Here is a 27,487-nt window from a genome sequence, read left to right as displayed (position 1 = left end):
CAGGATACAATGAAATCTCAAGACTATCAAAGCATATGGAGAGAAATGTGCTGCCCAGAGTCAGAACGCTTGAACTAAGTTACAGGTCATGGGTCCTCCAACAGGATAATGACCCAAAAAACACAGCTAAAAACATACAAGTATGGCTAAAAGCAAAGAATTGTCTAGCTGGAGTGGCTTCTAGGAGTCCTGATCTAAATCCTATTGAACATCTGTGGAAGGAGCTGAAACACATACTGTAGTCTGGAGAAGGCACCCTTCACACCTGAGAGAAATGAAGCAGTTTGTTTACAAGGAGAGGGCCAAAATACCTGTGGACAGGTACAGAAGTCTAAATCAGTGTTACAGATATCGTTAGTTTGCAGTGATTGCCTCAGACGGTTGTGCAACAAAATATTATGGTAAGGGTAACATAATTTTTGTCCAGGCCATTTTCATTAGTTTGTTTGTTTTTTTTAAATTGTTGAACCACAATTCAAAAGTAAGGTCTGATTTTCATTAGTTGATGTTCAGTAAATTTAAATTAAAAAATTACATTTGTCAGTTTCAAATTATTTCAGTCACCATTGTGGGATTTACTTAACAGAATGGTACTAACAATTTTGTCCACATGTGTATGTCTTTTCAGTTTACTATATCTCTGGTGGCTAATGGTTTAATATTAATTATAATTAATGCATCACTTGTCTAGTGGGTTCATAATACTTCTGGCATCCATAGAATAAGTGAATAATAGCCCTCTTTCCTTGGGATCAAAAACAGCCCTAGTGGGTTAGTAATAATACCCCATGGGTGATATGTCAGAAGAACCTTGTTGACTGTATCTGGGGATTGAAGACAAGTTCATGACAATAAGTAATTTCACACAAAGGATATTGTAAAATGATTGCTGTTGCTATAATTATATAATTTTATTAATGAGGATGAAATACACCAGGGAAATATACGGATATTTTTTTGCAATGAATGTTACTCTGTTTATTTTATATTATAGTTATTTTTTTACTGCTTGGTCATTTATATAGCACCGATTTACCAAGATTATCAATATTAGAAGATACAGATATTTATCTATTTTTACTTTTCCATTATTAAAATCATAATATCTATTCAGAATATACTGGCGATATGTATATGATATAGGGCCACATCACTAGTCTCCACCCATAATTATAGCCCTATATAAATGAACAACCTCTTACTTTCACAAATACGATGCCACGCTTATAATGCAGTCTCATTCTGGTATTGTTGAGAGCTTTCTGGATTCAGCTTCAGAGGAAACACTGGTGGCTAATCACAGTTAAACATTCAGTATGATCATTCATTTTAGAATGGAAGTTGTCTACTTGTCCATCGTTACTAATAATATTAGTGCTAATGGTTCTTTTGAAAATGACAAGGAATCTAATTTTTCTAAAGGCACGCTGCTCTTCTTGTACATTTTCATACCTTTGATTACTTCCATCACTGTTCTTGGTAACACTTTAGTCATTTTAGCCTTTATTATTGACAAAAGACTTAGAAACCAGAGTAACTTTTTCCTTCTCAATCTCGCTATCTGTGACTTTTTGATTGGTAAGTCTATAGATAAAATGTATTGGCAGGAAAATCCTGCTCAGATTAGAGAATATAATTTTTGTTACATGTTTTCTTTAACTGCAACTTGTTAAAAATAGAAAATGAGAAATAATGACTTTGTCTACATCAGTCTTGGCAAAGAAAGTTGTATTCATTAGCATAGCACTATTAGGTTATGCTGCAGTATTATTGAAACTGTCTTTTCTCTGATTATTCTGTAATGTCCAATCCTTGCTCTATCATATGCTCATATGCTCTGAGCGCCTATATTTGGGAATATTTCTGCAATGCGGACTTTATACTCACAAAAGCCTGTCTATATAGACAATATGTGCCTTTGTAAGGATCATTCACGTACAGTAGTTGTCCAGAAATGTGCACAAACAGTATCTAACATGAACAGGATGTCACATATTAAATTATGACAAAGTATGAGCAGTATCTCCTTAATTTGTGGTTTATTTAAAGACACTTTTTCTTGTCTTGTCTTTGTTTTACGTTGGCAGATTTTGTGCCAAATTCATCAGAATAGGCGCACAATGTTTATTGAATTGCAAGAAATTCAAAGATGCTTATTATTTGTCTCTCTTGTTTTGTTTTTTTTACACCTTTTTATAGTAAATAGTTGCATGATCCTTTTAATAACCTTTAAAATGTAGCACATTATCCTTCAACTGTCTCAAAAAAAGTGGACAGATTTTGTACTATCCTAAGGTGTTGGAGTTCAGCTGTGCAAAAATGTTGGGACATTTTGAAAAGTCTCTTAGTCTAAAAGATCTGGATAACCAAAAGCAGGCCCATAATGCCAAAAAAAACCTGACAAAACCAAGTAAAGTTAACTTGAAAAATACAAATTAAATAATGAATATGACACAGATAAAAAAGTAATTATTAGAATCAATTTTACTGCAGAAAAAATGCCCTAAAGCAAGGCTGAATTGTCCCCTGTATTTGCTTAATTAGATGAGACATTGCAGTTATATAAGCAAAAATAAAGTACTATTTGTGGGGGATATCTTAAATATTACAGTGTATGTTGGGTGCGGTTATTTAGAGCAGGCTGAGAAGCTGAATCCTCACTATACCAGCAGATAATGACTGTGTTACACAGCTGACATCTTCTTGTAACAGCAGTGATTGGTGCCAAGCTCCGATCACTGCTGCTAACCTCTTAATGGTCAGCAGGTTTTAGACCCCATGATGATTACTTCCTTACCTTTGTATTACAAATCCTTGTCTCTGCTGTCTTGTAATACATTGGTTCATTATTATGCAAATGACCTGACAAATACAGGTGCTTGGTTTGTAGTTACAGATTCCTGATTGACAGGTCAGTCTTCATTCTGTCTTGCTTCCATTGCCAACATCTCGCGCAGGCTTTATGCAGTAACATCCTGATGACATTGAAAGAGCCGGAATTATCCATCTGAGCGTGGGCTTCCCCTGAGAATCACGATGTCTGGTGGGGGTGCAGGTTACAGAAACTCACATCTCGTCCAGTCGCCGGCAGCCCCGGAGGCTGCTCCTTCGCAGATGGATATTCTGGCTCTCTTATCGTAATTAGGACATTACTGCATATGCGTCACCCCAGGAATGACTTGTGAGCTCATTTGCATAAGAATTAGCCAATTGATTACAAGATGACTGCAGCTCGCCCTGCAAAAAATACTAGCTCTCATATGGCCATATGGTCATGTCTATGGAAAAATAAATAAATTTTGGTTCTTAGAAGAAATGAAGGAAAAAAACTTAAAGGGCAAAAATGAAAATTGGCTGTGGTGGGAAAAGATGTAATGGGTGGTGAAAAAACGTCTAGTGTGAACATAGCTCTCAGGTTTTTTTAGTGAAAAAAAAAAGTACAGCAGTATGTGAAACTCATTTATTTTTGTGATTTTACCATCTTGTCTTGGTCACCTGAGAAGGCAGTTGGGATTAGAACAGTTTAATTAAATTAGTGATGTGTACAGTGGAAACATTGGCTGAGGTAGGTGTGAGATTGAACAATACCTGTGGCAAATGGAAGTGTGAAATTGAACAATGTCTGAGCAACTTAATGACAGACCATAGTGTGAAAATAAATAGTGTCCTACAAACTCAATGCACTGCCAATGTCTTAGATAAACTATTCCTGAACAATTCACCTCTCCCCTGTACATTTGTAATTCTTTTTAATATGGTTTCACATATATCATGAATTGGTGACCTGTGTTCATGCTTCTGTGGTGGAACGCACAAAAAAATGCACCAAAACCTGTATTTTTGATGCCGCTTCTTTCCTGCCAAGAGATCAGGTTTTGCTGCAGAAAAAAAACTCTGAAAAAAACGCAAGTAAAAGCTTAAAGAAATATACATATAGAAATTAACTATACTATTTTTTGCAGTAGTTTCTTTCACAGTTAAAAATCAGGAATTGATATGTTGGTCTTGAAAAATAAATGGTATATGTGTATACAAAAATTATTAAAGGACAAAATGCAGTATGGTAACTTTATTATTTCATACAGCATATAACAGAATTGTAACATATTTGTTATTTGGAACAGATGTAATAATACTTAATAATGATCTTGTTTTTTTGTTTTTGTTTTTTAACTCGCAAGGTGCTTTCTGTATTCCATTGAGTGCTTCATACATCTTGACTGATAAGTGGACGCTCGGGAACGCTCTCTGCAAAGTCTGGTTGGTAGCAGACAACCTTATGTGCACTGCTTCAGTTTTTAATATTGTTCTCATCAGTTATGACCGATTCCTCTCCATCACTATGGCAGTATGTGTTCCCCATTATATTAGTATCACATTATACTACATTCTCATCATCATTTTATTGTTTCATAGCCCTTCATTTTAGTTTTCTTTTAGAATATGTTAGAACTTGATGTCTGAAAGATTGTCTCCATTGCTGCATGTCAACTGGTTTCTGCTCTGCCAACTTTAGCCATTTGAATAACACATATCAAAATACTAAAAAAAATGTAGCTAATTTTGAAGCCAACTGTACGCTGCAATACATAAAGGATGTAAAATATTATTGTTAAAAAAGTTTTTTAGTAAAACTGTATTGCAGTCTTATTTTTTAAATAAGTTTTATTAAAAATTTCCAGCATCACATTACGTTGAGAAGAAACATATAACATGGGGAGAAGGGAAGGATACAAAAAGGGGAGTGTGTTTCTTCAGGTTGTGCAAAATACATTTTTAATGAAAACAAATGCACCCTAAGTTGTCCTTATCTTTTAAGGCTATGTTCACACATCATGTTTTTTTCGGAGTTACTTTTCTGCAGCAAAACCTGATCTCTTGCCAGGAGGTTGTTCGGGATTTTTGTTGCTGTTTTCTTGATTTTTTGCTTTTTTGGGGGTTTGTTTTTTCAGTGTTTTTTTCACTGTCGTTTTGTGTCTGTTATGCATGTACATAAAGTTCAGTGAAAAAAAAAATCTCTTTCTGGTTAAGGTACCAAAAACGCTGAACAAAAGTTACCTGCATTTTTGGTGCGTTTTTTCAGCATTTTTTTCACCACCCATTAATTCCAAAGAGTGAAAAAAAGCTGAAAAAATGTTGAAAAAAACCTGAAAGAAGTGACATGCTCTATCTTCCAAAAAAACATGCAAAGCACAAAATCCTGACTAAAAAAAACCATGATGTGTGCATGAGATTTCTGGAATCTCATAGATTTTGCTGGTACTGCAAAATGCAGCTGACAATTTACATAAAAAAATGCATAAAAAAACCCTGAAAAGAACATGATGTGTGAACATAGCCTAAGGGGGTTGTATTAGAAATATTCTTTACTGATTTGATAATGCAAGCCACTAAGCCACACTATAGGTGATTAAATATTACATTTTATCAGCTCTGTCATTTGAATGAGGCTAAACTGCAACCTAAGAATACTGTGCAATATAGTACACTGTTAAATGTGTGCCAACCTAAAGTAAGTAATGCACATCGCACTTATCAGAATATCCTAGCAATACCCCTAACATTAGAGCACTTTCATCTGTCTACTGTGATGGAAACTTCAACACAGCTCAGTTAACTAGAATGGAGCAGTGTTACCATACCTCCCAACTTTTTACGAACAGAAAGAGGGACTAACTATGTGGCAAATTTTGGGCACGCCCCTGGCCACACCCCAATCCACGCCCATTTACCATTATCTTTCTCCCCTGGCAGGAGGAGTTGTCAGAAGGGGGCTGGTAGTGAAGAAAATTCAGGACGCTGCTGAACTCTGCGGTAGTAATGAGCGAGCGTGTATTGTTAACCCTTTCGGCAAGCACGCTCGAATGCTCGCCGAGTATTTTCGGCGTGCTCGGCATGTATGTTAGTGCCACCGCGGCTGCATGTATCACAGCTATCTAACAGCCGCAACACATGCAGCCGCTGCGGCTGAAACGTAGATGCTGAGCACGCCGAAAATACTCGGCGAGCATCCGAGCTTGCTTGCCGTAAGGGTTAACAATACACGCTCGCTCATCACTACTCTGAGGTTTTGGAGCATTTCTCTCTATAGGCTTGTTCTGAAAAAAAAAAAGCATGAAAAAAAAAACGCCGCTGCATTTTTAAGCACAGAATCAAAGTTTTTCTGTACTATTAAAAACCGTTAAAAACTCGGCTTCATATCTGCCCCAAAATCGCAGCAAACACACAATAGTCATAGAAGATTGTTATTGCGTCATGTGGTGCGGACACCTGCAGAAAAAAAGAAGCAGAAAGAACGCAGCATTTACGCTACGTCTGAACATGGCCTCAGCCTTACAGTTTTATTACATTTTTATGGGTTTAATAGAGAAAAAATATCAGTTACGCCATTTTTTACATCATACCAATCCCTGTAAATAATCTGATCGCTGTGTTCTGTGGGTCGTTACGATTACAGGGACATCAAATATGTCCATGTTATTTGCTGATTTTTGATGTTCATTATTTTTTACAAAACACGTTAAAAATTACAATTTTTTTCATTATCAAATGTTTTTCTTTATTACTTTTGTAGCATTTTTTTAGGCTGAAAAAATCTCTTATTCTGCTGTGTACAATGTATGTATAAAAAGTATGTTCTGTTAACCCTTTCGCAGAGTATGCTCGGGCGAGCACCCAGTAGTTACAGCAGCTCGGTGTTATGGTTGAATCACTCCCGTGTGCATGATTTGCGACTGTTTGACAGTTTTATTACATGGGAGGAATGTGTAAGAAATAGACATTCCTCACATGTATTAAAACTGTCAGTCGCAAATCATGCACACGGGAGTGACTCAAACATAACACCGAGCTGCTGTAACTACTCGGTGCTCGCCCGAAAGGGTTAACAGAACATACTCGCTCATCACTAATAAAAATACATTCATTGTACACAGCAATGTATTTCTATCAGCCTAGTCAGATCCTGCTGTACAGATCAAGTAGACAGAATTCTTGCAATGCTATCACTGTATCTTGTGGCTCTGCACGTTAAGTGTCTGTGTTAATATTGTTTTTAAGGTTGTGGGTTCAAGACCAGGGACTCACAGAAAAGAAAACACATTTTTTGTAATTGCTCATAAATTTACTACTTTTATTTATAGGATAAAAAAAATCATTTTCTTCTGCTCAGTATACAGGCACCATGTAGCATCGGCGTCTCTGCCCCCTGCCAGGCACAGACGCCGTCCCTCTTACCGCCGCGCTCCCTGCTCGGCGTCCTCCAGCCCTCCTCTTCCTGCTTCTGCTGCCGGCATGCCCAGCTTCCCGGGCACTGTGCTTAGGGCGCGCGCGCGCTCCCTCCCTCTTAAAGAGGCCGCGCGCGCCACGCTAAGGAGTTCCCGGCCAATTGCCGGAGGTCCTCCCATATATAAGGCACCTCTTCCAAAATGGAGGTGCCCGAGCAATAGTTGATGCACAGTGTACTTACCTCTGCTTCAGCCCTCAGGTCCCTCTGCTAGCCTGACTACTAGTCCTGCCCGCCAGCCTGACTACCAGTCCAGTCCGCCAGCCTGACTACTCTCCAGCCCGACAGTCTGTCTTCCGCCAGTCTGTCTATGGGCTTTGCCCACCTGCTTACCTGGAAGCACCTGCCCGCTACCTACCATGCCTACCTGGAGGCTCCTGCTTGTTACCTGCCGTGCCTACCTGGAGGCTCCTGCCCGTCACTTGCTGTGACCACCTGTCAGCCTACCCGGAGGCTCCTGCCCGTCACTTGCCGTGACCACCTGTCAGCCTACCCGGAGGCTCCTGTCCGTCACTTGCCGTGACCACCTGACAGCCTACCTGGAGGCTTCTGCCTGTCACTTGCCGTGACCACCTGTCAGCCTACCTGGAGGCTCCTGCCTGTCACTTGCCGTGACCACCTGTCAGCCTACCTGGAGGCTCCTGCCTGTCACCTGCCGTGGCCACTTGACAGCCCACCTAGAGGCTCCCGCCTGTCGTCTGCCGTGTCTGCCAGTCCATCCTCCAGGACCACTCGTCAGCCTGCCTGCTGTGCCCATCTGCTATACTGGTCAGTCCCAGCCATCTGACCCGTGGGAGTCACCTGCTCTCTTACAAGGTCGTCCCCAGAGTAGCACCTGGTCCCTCTGCTCGGTCCCTCCCTGGTCACGGAGTCGTTAGCCGCCGTACGACCTAGGTCGGTCCGAGTTGATACTTAGTTACGCCCCTCTGGGTCCCTCCTTGCACCGCAGCACAGATGTTCCACCACCCGGATCCGTAACACACCATAAAATACATTGTTATACAGAATGTATTTCTATGGACTTGTATGATCTGCTTCTGAATTTAATGCCTGCATTGTAGAGTCAAGTTATTATAAAATCCTCCTATGTTTATCCTTGAGAGCTGTAGCTCAGTGGTTAGAACTGCAGCCTCTGGACACTGAGTTCCCAGTTTGAGTCCTGGGCAGATGTGGTCACAGGAGAAATTTGAGGTGAGTGTAATATAATTTAATTTATTCACTGACCAGCAAACGAGGAGGAGGAGCTACGGAGCGGTGAGTATAAATAGAAGCTGGGAGAACAGCTGAGCCGTGGCAGGATGCGCGACTGAGCCCTGAAATTGGGACAGTCCCGCAGAATACGGGACGGTTGGGAGCTATGGTGTTACATTTCCCTGTGAGTAACACTGGTGGCCGCACAGCCACTTTCTCTTTGTTCTTCAGACTGCTTGATAACCCAAAAGTTGGACCTGTACTGATAATACCCCTAGCAAGATGACGTAACTGTAATAGTGGGGAAGGAAGTAGCCTTCCTTTGGCACTGATGTAGTTAAGGGAGAATGTTCCCGGAGTTAGAGCTCTCTGAACTGTTGTTAGGCCAAGCTAAAGGGTTAGCTGCAGTGGTCCAGAGGGTAGAGGGGGAACTTTGTGCCATGATCAAGCCTCAAGTGTTTATAGAGTTTGTTCCTGACATAATTCCTTGTGGGCTGCAGTACTTGTAACATGCCACTGTCCCGGGTGCAGATGTCAGGTTGGGTCTGCCAGCAGTATTGCCGACAGTGATGGGGTTAATGGTTGTGATGACAGCCCACAGAGGGTGGGCACTCTAGGAAATCTGTAGTGAGTTCCCCAGAACAAGTTAGTAAGAGTTGGGACAGTGAACCGTACGGGCTGCCTGAGTATATGGTGGCTGCTAGGGTAGACGGGAGCTCCGTACACTCAGACAGTGGGATCACCAGTGTGAAGATCTCCCTACGCAAGCGTTCTGTTAGCCGGCCGGAAAAACTCAACAGAGGTATTGAGGACCCGGGGCACTTCTAGTCTGCAGGTAGCAGAGGAAGATAGATAGGATTCCAGGCTAAGACGTGGGGGAGATATAGGATCCGGAAACACTGTTGATATTGAAGAAGATTCTCTTGGGCTAGAGATTAGAGTCACAGAGATGCTTCACTTAAAGAGGGAACCAGGGCTGAAGATATTGCCAGCGCCTGTGAGGGAGATGATAACCTGTCGGGCCTTATCCATTATATCTGCCTGTAAATATTGTACATATTCCTCTTCCTCAAGTAAAGTCCAAGTTATGGTTAAGAACCTTGTGTCCTCTGAATTTATTGCTGCCCTGGTCCCAGAAGAGAAATGCCTGGAGACAGCTGCGATCGGATGGTCTGAAGTAAGTGGAGAGCACCACATACACAGCCACACATCAGAGGGTGCCAGAGAGAGCAGGGGCTACAGCTCGCCCACGACTACCTCGCTGAGGCACCTTACATAACATTGAAAGGAATTTGTCACCAGATTTTTGTCACATGTCACATAATCTGAAAGATACAAACAGTTGAAACCAGAAGTTTACATATACTATATATATAGAATATAAAAAGACAACTGCATGTTTTTCTCAATATCTGACATGAAATCAGAATAAATATTTCCCGTTTTAGCTGAATTAGGATTTGTACCATTGCCCTTAAACTGAATGACTTGGGTCAAACATTTGGGATATTCTTCCACAAGCTTCTCACAATAGTTGGACGGAATTTGGGCCCATTCCTCCTGACAAAACTGGTGTAACTGATCCAGGTTTGTAGGTTGCCTTGCTCGCAACTGCCTTTTCAGCTTTGCCAATATATTTTCAATAGGATTGAGATCAGGGCTTTGTGATTCCAAAACATTGACTTTGTTATCCTTAAGCCACTTTGTTACCATTTTGGCAGAATGCTTCGGGTCATTGTCCTTTTGGAAGACGCATTTCCGCCCAAGCTTTAACTTCCTGGCTGATATCTTGAGATGTTGCTTCAGTATTGCCACATAATCTTTTCTCATGATGCCATCTATATTGTGAAGTGCACCAGTCCCTCCTGCAGCAAAACAACCCCACAACATGATACTGCCACCCCCGTGTTTCACAGTTGGGATGATGTTCTTAGGCTTCCAAGCTTCTCCCTTTTTCCTCCAAATGTAACAAAAAATTGTTCAATTTCAGTTTCATCAGACCACAGGACATGTCTCCAAAAATTAAGGCCTTTATTCCTGTGTGTATTTGCAAACATTAATCTGCCTTTTTTATGTTTCTTTTGGAGTAATGGCTTCTTCCTGGCCGAGTGGCCTTTTAGCCCATGTTGATACAGTACTGTTTCACTGTGGATATTGACACAATCTTACCAGCTTCTGCCATCATCTTCTCAAGGTCTTTTGCTTTTGTCCTTGGGTTGATATGCACATGTTGGACCAAAGCATATTCATCTCTGGGACACAGAACCCGTCTCCTTCTTGAGCGGTATGATGGCTGGACATTCCCATCTTGTTTGTACTTTTGTATAATTGTTTGTACAGATGAACGAGGCACCTTCAGGTATCTTGAAATTGTACCCAAGGATGAGCCAGACTTGTACAAGTCCTCAATTCTCTTCCTGATATCTTGGCTGATTTCTTTAGACTTTCCCATGATGCTACGCAAAGAAGCAGTGTGTTTCAGGTGTGCATTAACCCCTTAAGCCCCGCGGGTGGTTTGCACGTTAATGACCGGGCCAATTTTTACAATTCTGACCACTGTCACTTTATGAGGTAATTACTCTGGAACGCTTCAACGGATCCCCCTGATTCTGAGATTGTTTTTTCGTGACATATTGTACTTGATGATTGTGGAAAAATTTCTTCAATATCACTTGCGTTTATTTGTGAAAAAAACGGAAATTTGGCGAAAATTTTGAAAATTTTGCAATTTTCAAAATTTGAATTTTTAAGCCCTGAAATCAGAGCGATATGTCACACAAAACAGTTAATAAATAACATTTCCCACATGTCTACTTTACATCAGCACAATTTTGGAACCCAAATTTTTTTTGTTAGGGAGCTATAAGGGTTAAAAGTTGACCAGCGATTTCTCATTTTTCCAACAAAATTTACAAAACCATTTTTTTAGGGACCACATCACATTTGAAGTCACTTGGAGAGGTCTTTATGACAGGAAATACCCAAAAGTGACACCATTCTAAAAACTGCACCCCTCAAGGTGCTCAAAACCACATTCAAGAACTTTATTAACCCTTCAGGTGCTTCACAGGAATTTTTTGAATGTGGAAGAAAAAAATGAACATTTAACTTTTTTCACAAAAATGTTACTTTAGACCCAATTTTTTTTATTTTCACAGGGGTAACAAGAAAAAATGGACCCCAAAATTTGTTGTGCAATTTCCCCTGGGCACGCAGATACCCAATATTTGGGGAAAAAACACTGTTTGGGCGCACGGCAGGGCTCGGAAGGGAAGGAGCGCCATTTGACTTTTTGATTGTAAAATTTGCTTGAATAATTAGCGGACGCCATGTTGTGTTTGGAGAGCCCCTGTGTGCCCAAACTTTGGAGCTCCCCCACAAGTGACCCCATTTTGGAAACTAGACCCCCCCAAGGCACCTTTATAGATGCATAATGAGCACTTGGAACCCCCAGGTGCTTCACAAATTGATTCGTAAAAATGAAAAAGTGAAAAAAAAAACACTTTTTCATTTTTACGAATCAATTTGTGAAGCACCTAGGGGTTCCAAGTGCTCACTATGCATCTAGATAGGTGCCTTGGGGGGTGTAGTTTCCAAAATGGGGTCACTTGTGGGGGAGCTCCAATGTTTGGGCACACAGAGACTCTCTAAATGCAACATAGTATCCGCTAACAAATTGAATGGAAAATCGGCTCAAATTGTTAGCGGACACCACATTGCGTTTGGAGAGCCCCTCTGTGCCCAAACTTTGGAGCTCCCCCACAAATGACCCCATTTTGGAAACTAGACCCCCCAAGGCACCTTTATAGATGCATAGTGAGCACTTGGAACCCCCAGGTGCTTCACAAATTGATTCGTAAAAATGAAAAAGTGAAAAAAAAAACACTTTTTCATTTTTACGAATCAATTTGTGAAGCACCTAGGGGTTCCAAGTGCTCACTATGCATCTAGATAGGTGCCTTGGGGGGTCTAGTTTACAAAATGGGGTCACTTGTGGGGGAGCTCCAATGTTTGGGCACACAGGGACTCTCTAAATGCAACATGGTATCCGCTAACAAATTGAATGGAAAATCGGCTCAAATTGTTAGCGGACACCACATTGCGTTTGTCGAGCCCCTCTGTGCCCAAACTTTGGAGCTCCCCCACAAGTGACCCCATTTTGGAAACTAGACCCCCCAAGGCACCTATCTAGATTCATAGTGAGCACTTGGAACCCCAGGTGCTTCCCAAATTGATTCATAAAAATGAAAAAGTGTTTTTTTTTTCACTTTTTCATTTTTACGAATCAATTTGTGAAGCACCTGGGGGTTCCAAGTGCTCACTATGCATCTAGAAAGGTGCCTTGGGGGGTCTAGTTTCCAAAATGGGGTCACTTGTGGGGGAGCTCCAAAGTTTGGGCACAGAGGGGCTCTCCAAACGCAACGTGGTGTCCGCTAACAATTTGAGCCGATTTTCCATTCAATTTGTTAGCGGATATCATGTTGCATTTGGAGAGTCCCTGTGTGCCCAAACATTGGAGCTCCCCCACAAGTGACCCCATTTTGGAAACTAGACCCCCCAAGGCACCTATCTAGATGCATAGTGAGCACTTGGAACCCCAAGTGCTTCACAAGTTGATTCATAAAAATTATAAAATGTTTTTTTTTTCACTTTTTCATTTTTACGAATCAATTTGTGAAGCACCTGGGGGTTCCAAGTTCTCACTATGCATCTAGATAGGTGCCTTGGGGGGTCTAGTTTCCAAAATGGGGTCAATTGTGGGGGAGCTCCAAAGTTTGGGCACACAGGGGCTTTCCAAACGCAACATGGTGTCCGCTAACAATTTGAGCCGATTTTCCATTCAATTTGTTAGCGGACACCATGTCGCGTTTGGAGAGCCCGTGATGTGCCTAAACAGTGGAGCTCCCCCACAAGTGTCTCCATTTTGGAAACTATACCCCTCAAGGATTTTATTAAGGTGTATAGTGAACATTTTGAACCCAGAGGTACGGCACAGAATTTGTTTACATTAGGTCATCATATTGAATAAGTTGTCATTATTCTTGAGCGCAAGTGCTCGCTACTTGAGTTTGCATCGGGTACTCAGGTATGCACCATGTACAGCGTGTGCTCGAGTGACATGCTCGAGTCCCTGCTCCGCATGTTTCACGGTTATTAGACACCCAAAAAAAAACATGCGGGGATCGCTCGTGCATGGCAGGCAATCCCCGTAAAGTTTTTTGGCCGCGAAGCATATGGGGCAGAAACTCGAGCATGTCACTCAAATACCCACGATACTCAATGCATACCAGAGCACCCGATGCAAACTCAAGTAGCGAGCACTTGCTCTCAACACTAGTCGCCATATCGTCAACTTTTTTTCTTACTTTTGAAAAAAATCCCAAACCCAGCCCTAACCATAGCATAACCCTAGCCCTAGCACAACCCTAGCCCTAGCACAACCCTAGCCCCAGCACAACCCTAGCCCCAGCACAACCCTAGCCCCAGCACAAACCTAGCCCCAGCACAGCCCTAGCCCCAAACCCAGCCCTAACCCTAGCCCAATCCTAACCCAAGAGTTTATTTTTGACGCTGTTCCTTGTGCGGTATAAGTGATTAGACGACTTTATTCTTCGGGTCGGTGTGATTACAGAAATGCCAGAATCATATGGGGTTTTTATGACTGACAGCTGTCACACACTAAAAGACGCATTTTTTGTAAAATCTAGTTTTTGCATCGCCATATTTTGAGAGCTATAATTTTTCCAGATTTTGGCAGACAGTCATGTGACGGCTCGTTTTTTGCGGGATGACTTAACGTTGTTATTGGTGCCATTTTCAGGTACGTGACATTTTTTGATCGCTTTCTATTCCGATTTTTGGGAGGCAGAATAAACAAAAACCAACAATTCAGGAATTGTTTTTTTTTTTTTTTTTTTAATTCTGTTCCGCGTGTGGTAAAATTGATGAGGTATCTTTATTCTTCGGGTCAGTACGTTTACAGCGGTACCACATTTGTATCATTTTTCTATGTTTTGGCGCTTATACACAATAAAAGCTATTTTATAGAAAAAAATATTTTTTAGCATCGCTTTATTCTGAGAGCTATAACTTTTTTATTTTTCGACTGATGGAACTGTATGGTGGCTTGTTTTTTGCGTGACGAGATGACATTTTCAGCGGTATCATTTTTATTTATATGCGTCTTTTTGATCGCGTGTTATTCCACTTTTTGTTTGGCGGTATGGTGATAAAGCATTGTTTTTTGCTTCGTTTTTTTTTTTTTTTTTACCATGTTCACTGAAAGGGTTAACTAGTGGGATAGTTTTATAGGTCAGGTTGTTCCGGACGCGGCGATACCAAATATGTGTACTTTTATTGTTTTTTTTTATAATAATATTTATTGATGGGTACATTATATTTTTATTTTTGGTGGATTATTTTTTTTATTTTTTTTTTATATTTTTGCAAATTTTTTTTTTATTTTTTTTTCCACTTTCACACAGTTTATACACTTTATTACTTTGTCCCACTCTGGGACTTTCACTTTTTTTTCCTCTGATCGCCTGCATGGCACAGGAATGCAGCACCATCCCTATGCCATGCAAGCTGTCAGAAATGCACAGTGTGAAGATTGCTTGGAGATGCACTGCGCATGTTCAAGCAATCTTCCTGCTGTCTGGTGACCCGGATGTTGTCATGACGACATCGGGTCGTCATGGCAACACCCGGGAAGCCTTTGCAGACTGCGCTGGAAGCCGGAAGAGGAGGTGAGTATCGGCGATCACCTCCCCTTGCCCCCGCAATGCCGCGATCGACTTCGATCGCAGCATCGCGGGGATTAATGTGCTGGGAGCGGTGCAGGACCGCTCCCTGCACATAGTACCGGGTGTCAGCTGTGACAATCAGCTGACACCCGGCGGCGATCGCGCCCGCACAGCCTGTGTGCGCGCGCGATCGCCATGACGTACTAATACGGGTCTGGCTCTTATGTCCCAGGGCACAGATGCGTATTAGTACGGCAAATGTTGTTAAGGGGTTAAAATACATCCACAGGTGTGTCTCTAATTAACTCAGATGTTGCAAAAAAGAAGCTTCCAAACACATGACATCATCATGTTGGCAGTCCAGAATTGTTTAAAGGCATAGTAATCTTAGTGCATGTAAACTTTTGACTTTGCAGTAAGTAATAAAAATGCCTTAAAACATTCACTCTCTCTCATTGTTTGGCATTTGAGAAATATTAAAAATTATGGTAATCATAATTGACCTAAAACGAGAAAGGTTTATTCTGATTTCATGTCAGATATTGAGAAAAACATGCATATGTGTTTTTTTATATAGTGTATGTAAACTTCTGGTTTCAACTGTAATGTAGAGACAGAAGATCTAATTCCAGCGGTGTCACAAACTGAGCTGCTTGTTTTTAACAGCAGGAGATCATCACTAGAGGACTAGTAAACCCTGTAGTGCCGGCGTCCCTGCCCTCTGCTAGACAGGGACGCTGTTCCCCTCACCGCTCTGCTCCGTGCCCGGCGTCCCTCTCTCGCTCTGCTGGCAGCGCGCGCTCCTTCCCGGCCACTGTGCTTAGGGCGCGCGCGCGCGCGCCCTCCCTCCCTCTTAAAGGGGCCGCGCGCGCCGTCCTAAGGAGTCCCCGGCCAATGGCCGGAGGACTTTACCATATATAAGGCACCTCCTCCAAAATGGAGGTGCCCGAGCAATGTTGTTGCACCGTTCTACTCTGCTTCAGCCCTCAGGTCCCTTGCCAGTTACCTGCCAGTTACCTGCCAGATTCCTGCCAGCTTGCTGTCCTAATCCTGCCTGATTTCCTGTTACCTGCCTGCCTGCCTGAGGTCCGACGGTCTGCCTTACAACTCCGGTCAGTCTGTCTATGGACCAGCTTGCCCGCTCACCTGGGAGCGCTTCTCCGCTACCTGCCTGCATGCCTGCCCGGAGGCTCCGCTGTCACGTGCTGTGACCACCAGCTATTCCAGACTCTTGCCCGCTCACCTGGGAGCGCTTCTCCGCTACCTGCCTGCTTGCCAGCCCGGAGGCTCCGCTGTCACGTGCTGTGACCACCAGCTATTCCAGACTCTTGCCCGCTCACCTGGGAGCGCTTCTCCGCTACCTGCCTGCTTGCCTACCTGGAGGCTCCGCCGTCACGTGCTGTGACCACCTGCTATTCCAGAGACTCTCGCTTGCTCACCTGGGAGCACACATCCTCCATCTGCCTTGCTAGCCTACCTGGAGGTTCAGCCATCACAGGTCGTACCTACCCTTTACCTAGAGACTGCCCCGGTCACTTGCCGTGACCTCCAGCCCGTTCTTCCAGAGACTGCCCCGGTCACTTGCCGTGACCTCCAGCCCGTTCTTCCAGAGACTGCCCTGATCACTTGCCGTGACCTCCTGCCCGTACACCCAGAGACTGTCCCGGTCACCTGCTGTGACTGCCTGCCTGGTCGCCACCCGCTCCCTTACAAGGACCGCTCCCTTGTATAGTAGCCCAGAGGTTCCGCCTCCCAGACCCGTTACAGTTTGCTCGGGCCATGGAACCCGGTGGCACCCAAGCTCCCTCGCTCTCGGACCTGTGTCATGAACTGTCCCGTCAGAGGTCCCAACAGGAGTCCATCCTGGGTCACCTGCGGAATGTCAATTCTCGCCTGGACACTCTGACTGCTCCACCAACAACCTCCGCCAGTGCCATGTCTCGCAATCCGGCAGCTCCGCTGTCCACTAACACCATGATATCCTACCCCGGACCTCGGCTTTCTGCACCTCCTCGCTTCGGAGGCGACTCAGCCCAGGCTCGGGGCTTCATAAATCAGTGCACCCTGCACTTTGAACTATTGTCCCACCAGTTTAACTCCGACCGAGCCAAAATTGCATTCATCATGTCCCATCTCACCGGGGAGGCCCTGGCCTGGCTAAATCCTCTATGGGAGAGAGGAGACCCCCTGGTGTCCAACTTGCCTGCTTTTCTCACGGCTTTCCGGAAAGTCTTCGACGAACCCGGACGGAAGACCTCATCCGCATCATCGTTGCTACGCCTCCGTCAGGAAAGTCTCACCGTGGGCCAATATGCCATACGGTTCCGTACCCTTGCCTCGGAGCTGGCCTGGGATAACGACGCTCTGGTTTCTGTCTTCTGGGAGGGTCTGTCCGGCCGTATTAAAGATGAACTTGCCGGTCGGGACATTCCTACCACTCTCGATGACTTAATAACTCTTGCCACCCGGATTGACCTACGGTTCCAGGAGCGTGCCAGAGAGGTCACCCGTGAGAGGAGGTTACCACGTCTAGCTCCTACTTTTCAGAAATCCGTCACTCCTTCTGTCTCTAACCAGGTACACCCTCCTGAGCCTATGCAGGTCGACCAGACCAAGATGGTCAAGACCCGTCAGGACTTACGCCGTGCCGAGGGGACCTGCTTCTGCAGTAAGGAGCACCGGATCCGTGCCTGCCCGGAGAGGTCGGGAAACGCCTGTGTCTAGGTTCGCTCAGAGAGGTCCACCTAGACAAGAATAAATCCTCTCCATCCCTGCTGTTGTCAGTTTCAATCGTCTACGGGGAGAACCGTTATTTCGAACTAGCCCAACTGGACTCTGGAGCAGCCGGGAATCTTATTTCACAGTCCCTGGTAGAGAAATAACGCATCCCCACCAAACCTCTGGCTGTACCCTTGTCTGTTGCTGCCGTGGATGGGGGTCTCTTACCACGCCCCATCCAACTCATCACCGAATCCATTACTCTGCAGGTGGGAATGCTGCATTCTGAAAGTATCTCCTTCCATGTTCTGCCTGGACTCTCTCACGCCCTCTTGCTAGGCCTACCTTGGCTCCAGAAACATGCACCCGTTCTTGACTGGCAGACCGGAGAAGTCCTTCGCTGGGGACAGGGCTGCCATAAGACCTGTCTGGTTCCCGTTCATCCCGTCCGTCCTTCTCCTACCCCAGCTAATCTACCTGGACTTCCGATTCCTTATTGGTCTTATGCTGATGTCTTTAATAAAAAGGAGGCAGAGACACTACCCCCTCATAGACCATACGACTGCCCTATCGACCTGTTACCTGGTATTTATCCATTATCCGCTGCTGAGACCCGGTCGATGTCCGAATATATTGAGGAGAATCTGGCCAGGGGATTCATCCGGAAATCTACCTCCCCGGCGGGAGCAGGCTTCTTTTTCGTCAAAAAGAAGGACGGCTCTCTCCGTCCCTGTATAGACTATAGAGGCCTTAACCAGATCACGGTGAAGAATAAGTACCCCCTTCCGCTCATTCCGGAGTTATTTGATCGTCTGAGGGGGGCTAGAATCTTCACCAAACTGGACCTCCGTGGGGCGTACAACCTGGTTCGTATCCGTCAGGGGGATGAATGAAAGACGGCATTCAACACCCGGGACGGCCACTATGAATATCTGGTAATGCCCTTTGGCCTCTGTAACGCTCCTGCCGTCTTTCAAGAGTTGGTCAATGACATCTTCCGGGACCTTCTCTACTCCTGCGTAGTGGTGTACCTGGACGACATCTTGGTCTTCTCTCCGGATCTCCAGACTCACCGGAGGGATGTTCGTCAGGTCCTGCTCAGGCTCAGGCAGAACCATCTCTACGCTAAATATGAGAAGTGCCTCTTTGAGCAGACCTCGCTTCCGTTTCTGGGCTACATTATCTCTCAGACCGGCCTACAAATGGATCCTGAGAAACTGTCTGCCATCGAGAAATGGCCCCGACCAGAGGGGTTGAAGGCTATTCAACGGTTCCTGGGCTTCGCCAACTATTACCGCCTCTTCATCCCGCACTTCTCTTCCCGGACTGCCCCAATTTCCGCGCTCACCCGTAAGGGTACTAATCCCAAAGAGTGGCCGCCCGAAGCAGAGGAGGCCTTTCTTTCCCTAAAACAGGCCTTCTCTTCCGCCCCGGTGCTGCATCGCCCGGACGGCAACAAGCAGTTCTTCCTGGAAGTTAACGCCTCCTCCTCTGGAGCCGGAGCGGTACTTACTCAAAAATCATCTTCCGGGAGAATGGTAACTTGTGGCTTCTTCTCCAAACTCTTCTCCTCTTCTGAGCGCAACTATTCCATAGGAGACCGAGAGTTATTGGCCATCAAGCTGGCGTTGGAGGAGTGGCGTTACCTACTCGAGGGGGCTCTTCATCCGGTAATAATTTACACTGACCACAAGAACTTGGCTTACCTCCAGCATGCCCAGAGACTTAACCCGCGCCAAGCCCGGTGGTCCTTGTTTTTTGCTCGCTTTGATTTTGTTCTTCATTTTCGCCCGGCTGACAAAAACGTCAAAGCAGACGCCTTGTCCCGATCCTTTCTGGTGTCCGATCTCGAGGAAGAACCTAAACATATCATCGATCCCGCCAGAGTAATGCAGGTGGCTCCCGTGAGTCTAAATCGTCTCCCTCCCGGTAAGACGTTTGTTTCAGTACCTGATCGGGAGAAGATCCTACACTGGGGCCATTCGTCTAAACTAGCTGGCCACGCCGGTCAGAAAAAGACCCTCCAGTTTATTGCCCGGCACTATTTTTGGCCTACCCTGCACAAGGACATAATAGACTTTGTTTCTGCCTGTGTGTCCTGCGCCCACAACAAAGTCCCGAGACATCTGCCAGCCGGACGCCTCCTTCCGCTTCCTGTACCTGCTGCCCCCTGGCAGCATATAGCAATGGACTTTATAACTGATCTCCCCGTCTCTGCCGGTTGTACGGTCATTTGGGTGGTCGCTGACCGCTTTTCCAAGATGGCTCACTTTATTCCCCTGCCAGGCCTTCCGTCTGCACCCGAGCTGGCTAAAGACTTTATCCGCCACATCTTCCGTCTTCATGGCCTGCCCCTCCACATCGTGTCGGATCGTGGGGTACAGTTCACCTCACGTTTCTGGAGAGCCACTTGTAAACTACTAGACGTCACCCTGGACTTCTCTTCCGCTTACCACCCACAGTCCAATGGTCAAGTGGAGCGGATCAATCAGAACCTGACCAGTTACCTCCGGCACTTCGTTAATGCCCACCATTCTGACTGGGTGGATCTCCTACCATGGGCCGAGTTCTCTTATAATAATCACGAGAGCGAATCCTCCTCCAAATCCCCGTTTTTTGTAGTCTTTGGTCAGCATCCTCGGATTCCTTTTCCTGTCTCCACCTCTGTGGACAACCCGGCTGCGGAATCTCTCGTTAGCAAATTTTCCTCCATATGGGAGAGTACCCGGTCCGCACTCCTTCTGTCATCCGAGCGTATGAAAAGACACGCTGACAAAAAACGCCTGGATCCTCCACAATTTCGTCCAGGAGATAAAGTCTGGCTCTCATCTAAATATGTTCGACTCAAGATACCTTCTTACAAGTTAGGACCTCGGTTCATCGGTCCTCTGGAGGTCATCAGTCAGATCAACCCGGTGGCCTATAAATTGAAACTCCCGGCCAACTTACGGATCCTTAACTCCTTCCATATATCTCTCCTCAAACCCGTGGTGCTTAACTCTTTTTCCAAGTCTACAGGTACGCCTCCTGCTCCGGTTTCTGCTGAGGACGAGTTTGAGGTAGAGAACATTCTTGCCACCAAAAGGGTAAGAGGAAAGACCTTTTTTCTGGTAGATTGGAAGGGGTTTGGTCCTGAGGAGAGAACGTGGGAGCCCCGGGAGAACATCCATGCCCCTCTCATCCTAGCTAAATTTCTATCTCGCCTAAAAAAGGGGGGGCCTAAAGGGGGGGGTACTGTAGTGCCGGCGTCCCTGCCCTCTGCTAGGCAGGGACGCTGTTCCCCTCACCGCTCTGCTCCGTGCCCGGCGTCCCTCTCCCGCTCTGCTGGCAGCGCGCGCTCCTTCCCGGCCACTGTGCTTAGGGCGCGCGCGCGCGCCCTCCCTCCCTCTTAAAGGGGCCGCGCGCGCCGTCCTAAGGAGTCCCCGGCCAATGGCCGGAGGACTTTACCACATATAAGGCACCTCCTCCAAAATGGAGGTGCCCGAGCAATGTTGTTGCACCGTTCTACTCTGCTTCAGCCCTCAGGTCCCTTGCCAGTTACCTGCCAGATTCCTGCCAGCTTGCTGTCCTAATCCTGCCTGATTTCCTGTTACCTGCCTGCCTGCCTGAGGTCCGACGGTCTGCCTTACAACTCCGGTCAGTCTGTCTATGGACCAGCTTGCCCGCTCACCTGGGAGCGCTTCTCCGCTACCTGCCTGCTTGCCTGCCCGGAGGCTCCGCTGTCACGTGCTGTGACCACCAGCTATTCCAGACTCTTGCCCGCTCACCTGGGAGCGCTTCTCCGCTACCTGCCTGCTTGCCTACCTGGAGGCTCCGCCGTCACGTGCTGTGACCACCTGCTATTCCAGAGACTCTCGCTTGCTCACCTGGGAGCACACATCCTCCATCTGCCTTGCTAGCCTACCTGGAGGTTCAGCCATCACAGGTCGTACCTACCCTTTACCTAGAGACTGCCCCGGTCACTTGCCGTGACCTCCAGCCCGTTCTTCCAGAGACTGCCCCGGTCACTTGCCGTGACCTCCAGCCCGTTCTTCCAGAGACTGCCCTGATCACTTGCCGTGACCTCCTGCCCGTACACCCAGAGACTGTCCCGGTCACCTGCTGTGACTGCCTGCCTGGTCGCCACCCGCTCCCTTACAAGGACCGCTCCCTTGTATAGTAGCCCAGAGGTTCCGCCTCCCAGACCCGTTACAAACCCGTTGCATAAAGTTTTCCATATTCATGAGCTGTGTATAACTCTGACTCCAAAACTGATTGACAGCTTCCTGCCTATGCAGAAATCAGAATCAGAAATCAGTGGTTAAGATGAAGTTATAAAGAACTCAGCATTTAGAGAACTGGTAGATCTCAATTTAATATTAGTATGTTAACCTCTTAAAGGGAACCTGTCACAAGGTTTTCCCCATATAAACTAAAAGAACCACCTACACATTACTCCAGCAATCTGTATATCTCCCCACCTCCATCACCCCGCAAATCCATGAAAACACCCTTTATAATTATCCCACGCCATAAGCGTGTCACAGGTCTATGTTTGGCGCCTAAACTCTCCTTGTAATCTTCAGCCCTCTTGCGTTGATGGACATGGATGACCTCTCTTATGCCATCCACCCAGCACTTCAAATCTCAATTCTGTGCAGATAAGGACCAGACCTGCACAGGTGTACTTTGCTCTGCCTTCCTGTGGGAGCTGATGACCACAACAGTAACTGAAGAATGACAGCAGCATTTAAGAGGCTTTATATTTGGTATTGCTGGATGAATAATCGTCTGAACTAAAAAAATATAAAAATATTTATACAGTGTCATTCAATGAATGCCTAAATGCAAAAAACGAATCAAAACACCAGAATTGGCTTTTTTTGGTTACGTCAAATGCAATAAAAAGTTATTGAAATGTATATAGCCCAAAATGGTATGCATGAAAATGATAGCATGACTCACAAAAAGGAGCTCTTACACTGGTCCATCAATGGAAAAATAAAAAAGTTACAGGTCTCGGAAAATATTTTTTTTCCAACCTTTGAATTTTTTTTAACTACTAAAATGTAAAAGAAACCTTAGAAGTTTGGTGATGAGCAATGCTTTCGCCAGCATGATGGAGCACGATGTCACAAGGCAAAAGTGATAACCAAATGGCTCGGAGAACAAAACATTGAAATTTCGGGTCCATGGCCAAAAAGCTTCTTAACTATCCATCAAAGAACCTTTGGCCAAACTTCAAAAAGTGTATGAACAAACAAAACACAGAAATTGTGATAAACTCCAAGCACTGATTAGGTAAGAATAAGATGCCATCAGTCAGAAGCTGATATCCAGCATGTCAGGGCAAAGTACAGAAGTCTTGAAAAATAAGGGACCACACTGTAAATATTAAGTCTTACATAAACTTCATGTATTTGTCAATAGAATTATAAAACCTTATGAAATGTTTATAATTGTATAATTTTTCATATTGAATAGTTGCTTACAAAGTATATGTTAATCATGATGAATGTTCTAACTACTTCCAGACCGCTCATAGACTTAAAATGTCCCAGCAGTTGGCATTCTACTCTGTTCCAAAATGTCACAGTATAGAAGACCATCGATTGTGCAGCTGCCGGAGCAAGGAGCCAGCTGTCAGACTCAGTCGAACTGTCCATAAAGAAGGCAGATACAGTTTATTACTGTCTCTACCTTCTTGTTTTCTGTATACAAAGTGCTAAACAAGCACTGTTTGTGCCGTTATAGGAAGCGCTTTCTCCTCCGGACCCAGCGATCATATGATTATTGTTACATTTTAAGAGATAAGACTTTTATAGATGCAGCAATACTACATGGGTGTATTTATTTTTTTTCTTTATTTTTATAGGTTAAAGAAGGGGTGATTTGAATTTTTATATATTTTTTACTTATACTGTATATTGGTCACATTAGGGGACTTGAACCAGCGATTGTTTGATCGCTTGTACTAGATAATGCAATACCACAGTATTGCAATATATAGTAAAACTCAGGAGCTCTTATGAACGCCAGCCACAGGTTGGTCTTCACAGATCACTGTCATAGTAGGCATCTGGCCTTTAGCTGGTTGCCAACTTGCATAGCAATCCATCAGCACTCTGCAATCATGGACCGTGCGCTTTAGTTACTGCTGTCAAAGATTGACAGTCACATTTAAAGGGTTGATAGCAGTGGGCAGAACTGAGCTTCAATTGCTACTATGAAAAAACATATGCTGGCTATATAGCATAGCCATCACCTGCCAAGTATATTGCAGGCTCAGCTTCTGAATCTGACATAAGATGTACCAGTACATGCATTGACAGGAAGGGGTTAAACTTGTTCAGATACAGAATATCATAGAAATATTTGTGTCATGAATTTGTTAAAGTTCTGTTTGCAATTTTTCATGCATCTCTCCCCATCTCCAAGCTTTTTTGGGCAACTTTTCCAATAACACCAGAAAATCCAAGATAGAAGTATCTAAGGCATCAGAGTTTTCCTCAATTAAATCCTTTATTCAATCATGTTAGATATCAGGCAAAACAGCAACATTTCATCCCACACCGCCTTTGTATTTGTTATGCTAGTGGATCATGGAACCACTGCGCCACAGGCTGGGCTTACAATGGAGGGATGTAACTAAGCGGCTACCTGGTTTTCATTGGAGCCTGTGATGGTGAGGTCAGGCTTGAGCTACAGGTAGCCACGAGGTACAACTCCAATGTAGTGTCCGGTACTGTAGCAGCTGATCCCAAGGGTCAGGGACACTGGTTCAGATTCGGAGCCCAGGCAGGACTGGATATTGGTGCTGATTCATTTCTGGATAACAAGACAGGACGGCCACAGCTACTGGTTCAGATAATACGACTTCTGGATTATAAGACAGGACGGCCACTGCTACTGGTTCAGATAGTGTGGCCTCTGGATAACAAGGCAGAATGGCTACTGGTGCTGGTTCAGATAGTGAGGCTACTGGATTATAAAACAAGACAGCCTTTACGGACAGGATTGGCTTAGATTACTAGGCATGTTCTAGCACAGAGAAACAGGACATGATCCGGGAACTGGGACCTGACAATGAGCTTAGCAGCTTGAATACAAACTAAACCCTGATGTTGCTCAGGTACCTCCCTACTGGGGAAGGTGCCTTAAATACTTTGCGTCTCCCAGCTATTGGCTGGGCACATAACCGAAGTGCGCGTGCTGCCCCTTTAAGAAGCGGAGAGTGCGCATGCACCCTAAGCCCGTTGCCAAAAGACCTGAGACACAGGAGGCTAAGCGGGAGCCAGAGGAGCTGGGTGGCTACGGTGGTGAGTCTGTCGGTGTCCCTGCCGGAAGGGGGGAGCAGATGCCAGTGTTCCTTTTTTTAAAATTTTGGCTTACCAAAGGACTTTTGGGGCTGAAACATATCTTTCTCACATGTAACACAACTGAATAAATGATATAATTGAGGAAAACTCAGTGCCTTGGATACTTCTATATTGACTTGATAAAGAGCATGTACACTATATTATGCAGATAGACTTCTGTGAATTCAAACACTTGGAAATGGTCCAGTGAAGGTGGTCCTATGATACTATTTACTGTGATACTATTTAAAGAGTTGCCCCCCCTTAAATCAGCGCCCCATCCTGAATTAAAACTGAAAAGACTGTTTTTTGTTTCAAGGTTAGATGTTTTAGTTTATAGGTGTGAAAAATTGCATCTTCAGACCAGATCTGGGACCATTAAACATACAGGTGCCTCTCACAAAATTAGAATATCATCAAAAATGTTATTTATTGCAGTTCTTCAATACAAAAAGTGAAACTCATATATTTTATAGAGTCATTACAAACAGAGTGATCTATTTCAAGTGTTTTTTTCTGTTAATGTTGGTGAAAACAACACAAAAGTCATTATCTCAGTAAATAGAATAATTAACAAAAAACACCTGCAAAGGCTTCCTAAGCATTTAAAGCATTAGTCTGTTTCAGTAGGCTCTACAATCATGGGGAAGGCTGCTCACTTGACAGATGTCCAGAAGACCAAGTATTGAATGCATTTACTGAACATACATTTCGGATTTTAAAGACATTTTTCAAGCTGTTGTTATAAAGTATTCTAATTTACTGAGATAATGACTTTTATGTTTTCATTGGCTGTAAGCCATAATCATCAACATTAACAGAAATAAACACTTGAAATAGATCACTCTGTTTGTAATGACTTTATATGTGAGTTTCACTTTTTGTATTGATTTGAAATTAATTACATTTTTGAGGATATTCTAATTTTGTGAGAAGCACCTGTACCTATTTTCGTGTTTTAAGAGTATTGGTTACTGGTTTCATCCATTGACGTAACTTGAGGCTTGTAAGACCAAGTACAAAATCTCCAATAGGTTCCCCAACTCTCATAAGTCTTTAATAGTTTTGGGATTCTCATAATGGGCCACAGGGACCTTTTGTGCCCCCCTAAGCTCCAGGACCCGGGTGTGACTGTAACCCCTGCATTAAGTCCCTCTTTGCATCTCTTGATTCAGTATCTATGTTGTATCTTTAACTGTATAAGGTGATGAAAACACTGATTGCATTCTCATTGTCACTCATTTTGTTCAGGTTGTATATCGCTCCCAACAGAGGAACCATAGTCAGACTGCAGTTAAGATGGCTGCCGTTTGGGTACTCTCCTTCCTTGTATACAGTCCTGCTATTATTTTATGGGAATATGTAAATGGTGACCCTCTAATCCCAGATGGCATGTGTGTGGCTGGTTATTATTACAGCTGGCACTTTCTTCTTGGAGCATCCACCTTTGATTTCTTTCTTCCACTGATATGCATTACATTCTTTAATCTCAGTATATATCGGAACATTAAAATGAGGAGCAGGAAAAAACATCAAGCGGTTACACCATCAATTATTCATCCAACAGATCAGAGTGGGACGTGTTCACGGCCAGTTGTTATATCTAGTGGCAGAGAAGAAAAAGAAAGAAGTCAAGAATCAAGAAATGTATCTCAGCCATCTCTAAGTATTTCTGCCTCGGAAAGCCGCTCCCTAGCTATGAAGCTCTCCAGAGATAAGAAGGTTGCTCAGTCTCTTACAGTTTTAGTTTGTGTATTCGGGATATGTTGGGCGCCATATACACTTCTCCAGACTATCCGTGCAGCTTGTCATGATAACTGTGTTGAATCGTACTGGAATCAAGTTACAAGCTGGATGTTATGGATTAATTCATCAGTGAATCCTATCATATATCCTTTGTGCCATAAAAGCTTTCGCGATGCTTTAGTAAAAATGTTTCAGAAATGTAAAGTTAACTTGTGATAATGTTTATGAATAATAATTTAATTTTTTGACCTTGTACAATATGTAAACTATAGTTGACACTGACTAAAAGCTTAAGTGCAGTAATATCACAGCATGTCATGAAACATGAAGTATTTCTTCTGTGTGATTCCCCATTATTCTACAAATTATGTCTCAATGTCTGCATCTGTCAGTCAAATGACATCACTTCCTTTTTCAATGACCACAAAATCTCATCTTCTAACACACTTAGCTGTAGTGGTCAC

At 44.3% G+C, this 27,487-nt stretch overlaps 1 protein-coding gene across 1 annotated transcript; it reads left to right on the top strand.

The window, feature by feature from the left end:
- The first annotated feature begins 1,334 nt into the window (after nucleotides 1-1,334).
- On the top strand, nucleotides 1,335-27,239 carry LOC141264693 (histamine H3 receptor-like). The gene is made up of 3 exons (XM_073676957.1): nucleotides 1,335-1,578; nucleotides 4,182-4,348; nucleotides 26,529-27,239. The coding sequence occupies exons 1-3, from the start codon at nucleotides 1,335-1,337 to the stop codon at nucleotides 27,237-27,239; spliced, it is 1,122 nt and encodes a 373-aa protein (XP_073533058.1).
- The last annotated feature ends 248 nt before the right edge of the window (nucleotides 27,240-27,487 follow it).

This window comes from Phyllobates terribilis, unplaced genomic scaffold (genome assembly GCF_046119375.1).
Source record: "Phyllobates terribilis strain yellow unplaced genomic scaffold, ASM4611937v1 Scaffold_4__5_contigs__length_816908805, whole genome shotgun sequence".
Lineage (NCBI taxonomy): Eukaryota > Metazoa > Chordata > Amphibia > Anura > Dendrobatidae > Phyllobates > Phyllobates terribilis.
This window is presented reverse-complemented; position numbering and strand designations above follow the sequence as displayed.